Raw genomic sequence first — 2836 nt, 5'->3', positions numbered from 1 at the left:
CATGGATGATGACTTGGTAGTATATGTGAACAAAAGTGATCAAATTCTAAAAAATAACTATTAAAACAATCAACACGAGACGGTGACATTGTACTTAAAAAAATAGGTCAGAAAAAAATTACTTCAAAAAATAATTTAAAATATGAGGTGCGTTTGGAGGGAGACGTTGAGATCATTTTTATACTTTTTAATATAATCAAATGAAATTGAAAAGTGAAAACTGATATCGACATGGGCGCCGCAAACGGACAGGGTTTTTTCTGCAGGGACCAGAACGCACGGACAAGTGTGAGTGGCAGCATTCAGGGTTCACCTTAAATGGGCATGGGCTAATCCAGAAATTGTATGTTAAGTGGGCCACACAGTGCAGACACTTTTAAGAATCGAATGATCCGTCCCCCTTGGGTCCAACAACTTCGGCTCACGCATCTCTTTCCAAACTCCGAATCTCTTGCATTTTCCGCTGCCAAACAAGCTTTTTCTATGGCAATGACAGAAATTAAGAAGGGAAGAGCAAGGCGGGATATATGACAATTAACTGGACCATGCAGAAATTAATTAATGATGTTCCCATTTTTGAGATCTGCTAAGTGCGAATGCCTAATACAAGACCAAGATAGACACGCTTGAAAGCTACGCAACATTGAGAAGGACCGCCTCTCGAAACTGCAGCCTCCTAGTTTCGCTGTGGAAAGTCTTGTGTTTGTTTGGCCAATAGGTTAGCCACAGCCAGCCCCTTATCTCCCACTCCATGGTCTTCCCCGCGGCGGCTCTGTCGACTTTCCACCGCACGCTCTCTCCGTACTGGTCGCCCGCAAATATAATCCCTCCTTGGCGTGTGAAAGGACGGTAGGCACTGGAGTAACGGTCTTTGAACCACGACCTGGGGTTCATCAATTCAACCTTGGAAGGCCTGGACGAGAAGACTTCCTTGCCGTCCACGCTGTCGTGAAGGAACCAATTCAAATTAGCGCTGTAGCCGTACACTGATTGCTCGAATTTCCAAGGCTTCAGACTCACGGTTGTGGATTCGCCGGCTGATACTTTTAAACCCAGGTAGGGATTGGGAGGCTCGAAGGAGGCTTCAATGCTCTTGTCTATGCCGACCTCTCTTCGTGGGTTCTCTGAGGATTTTGCGACTGACACGCTCAGCACCTGGTTTTGCAGTGTGGGTGTCACCTGCAGAAATATTCTTGAAGGGAAATGTTTCTCGCCTGCTCCGGCGCCCCGCTCTCTCATCAGGGTCTCGTTCACCAGTTTCACCACATCGCACCTGCCGCCAAAAGAAATCAAAATTTCTTAATTGCTTTTTATATTTAATTGGCAAACATTTATATTTTATAATTAACGAACACTTTAAACATTTTATCTCGTCTCATATTTAGAAAATCCCATAACAAGATATTGAGAATAGTTTTGTCCCGACTTAGTTCATAAGCTTTCCTGATATTGGAGCATGTGCATGACTAATACTGACTACCTTATGTTGTCGATGTTGACCATGATTTCAACCCACTTCTCTTTGACTATTACTTTGTAATTGAACTGGAAAACGCCTTCGATTTGGTGATATTTGAGAGAGAATTGAAGTCTCTCGTCATCTGCTGGCCTGTTGTTTGAATTATCCACGTCCATGCTTATGATAGGACAGTACAACTGAACTTTCCATAACCCAGACGTCGAAAAAGCGTAAGAAAATAGAGGAGACGGTGTTTTAAACGAGCCGTGATATTGATGTGCTGCTTGCAGTTCCGCAATCCAGTTAGTAATTGCCAAGTTCAAAGATCGCATCCACTGTTCTTCCAGGTTTGACCCTAACAGTTTCATCAGCAACTTGGAAGCTTGTCGCGAGTCACAACCTGTCAAGTGTCGTTTGATAGTGCTTAGACACCCAGAACGGAGATCTGAAGGAGCCTCGTATATGCAAACTAGGAACAAAAGAGTGAGAAATGCGAGATTGAAAATGTCCGGAAATTTGGAGATGGAATCAATCTTGACGAATTTTATAAAGGGGCTATACTTGTTGGAGCCATAGCGAAGGACATCTTCTATGAAATTGACGAGGAGTTTGGATATGGTCTCATCATCTGACAGCTTGATGGCCTTGATAGGTTTTGAAGTCCAGAGGGAAATAGGGATGCTGAAGTCGGCAATGAGACTAGCGAAACACAGTTTCGGGGATTGGGGATTTCTGGACATGGCAAGACTGAGAGATGGTTGGGACGATGAGGTTGAAGAACATATGGACATGGAGAAGTCCGTGGTCCATTCTGAGAGAGGTGGAAGGGCATGAATCCAGCGAAACACATCAGGAAAGCTGCAATAAGCCATGAAGATGAAGCTTCCCAAGACGGAGTTTCACTGATAGGATTTGGGGCAATATTCTGAGCCGGCTTCCATGTTATATAATCATGGCGTCTTTGATCCATTTAATGGATGCCAAGCATAGATTCGGGTGGGGAAAGAAAAGTCAAAAGTTAAACATTTGATTAGGACGACGATTGGCATTTGATACAAGCGAAGGTGGTTCTAGAAAAGAACTGAAAAAAAACCATTCTTTGATACCCACATAAAAGATAAAATTTGCACTACAAGTATATATATTCCATGGCAGGCATATATGCTCGAGTAGACTTTATGGTATTCGACTGTTGGTATATAAAATGCAAAACAAGAAGGGATTGGTAAAAGGAATATATGAAGCAGCGAGAGTTTGGAATATGACCCATAAACTAGAAAAAGAAATCCAAGACGGATAAGATAGGAGGTTGAGTTAGTAGTAATATAGATGAAGAAGCAAGAACACGATGGCGGTGATAATTGAGAATAACTGACT

General features: G+C 42.8%; 1 protein-coding gene across 1 annotated transcript; it reads right to left on the bottom strand.

Annotated features, from left to right (window-relative positions):
• Window positions 1-526: 526 nt before the first annotated feature.
• Window positions 527-2524, bottom strand: LOC129294219 (uncharacterized). The gene is made up of 2 exons (XM_054932417.1): window positions 1481-2524; window positions 527-1273 (listed from the first exon to the last, which is right to left on the bottom strand). The coding sequence occupies exons 1-2, from the start codon at window positions 2329-2331 to the stop codon at window positions 634-636; spliced, it is 1491 nt and encodes a 496-aa protein (XP_054788392.1). The 5' UTR covers window positions 2332-2524; the 3' UTR covers window positions 527-633.
• Between the last annotated feature and the right edge of the window lie 312 nt (window positions 2525-2836).

The sequence above is a fragment of the Prosopis cineraria genome, unplaced genomic scaffold (assembly GCF_029017545.1).
Source record: "Prosopis cineraria cultivar Desert tree isolate PC_DT_omini unplaced genomic scaffold, ASM2901754v1 PC15, whole genome shotgun sequence".
NCBI classification, from domain to species: domain Eukaryota; kingdom Viridiplantae; phylum Streptophyta; class Magnoliopsida; order Fabales; family Fabaceae; genus Prosopis; species Prosopis cineraria.
Note: the sequence above shows the minus strand (reverse complement) of the source record. Positions and strands in the feature narration are given on the sequence as shown.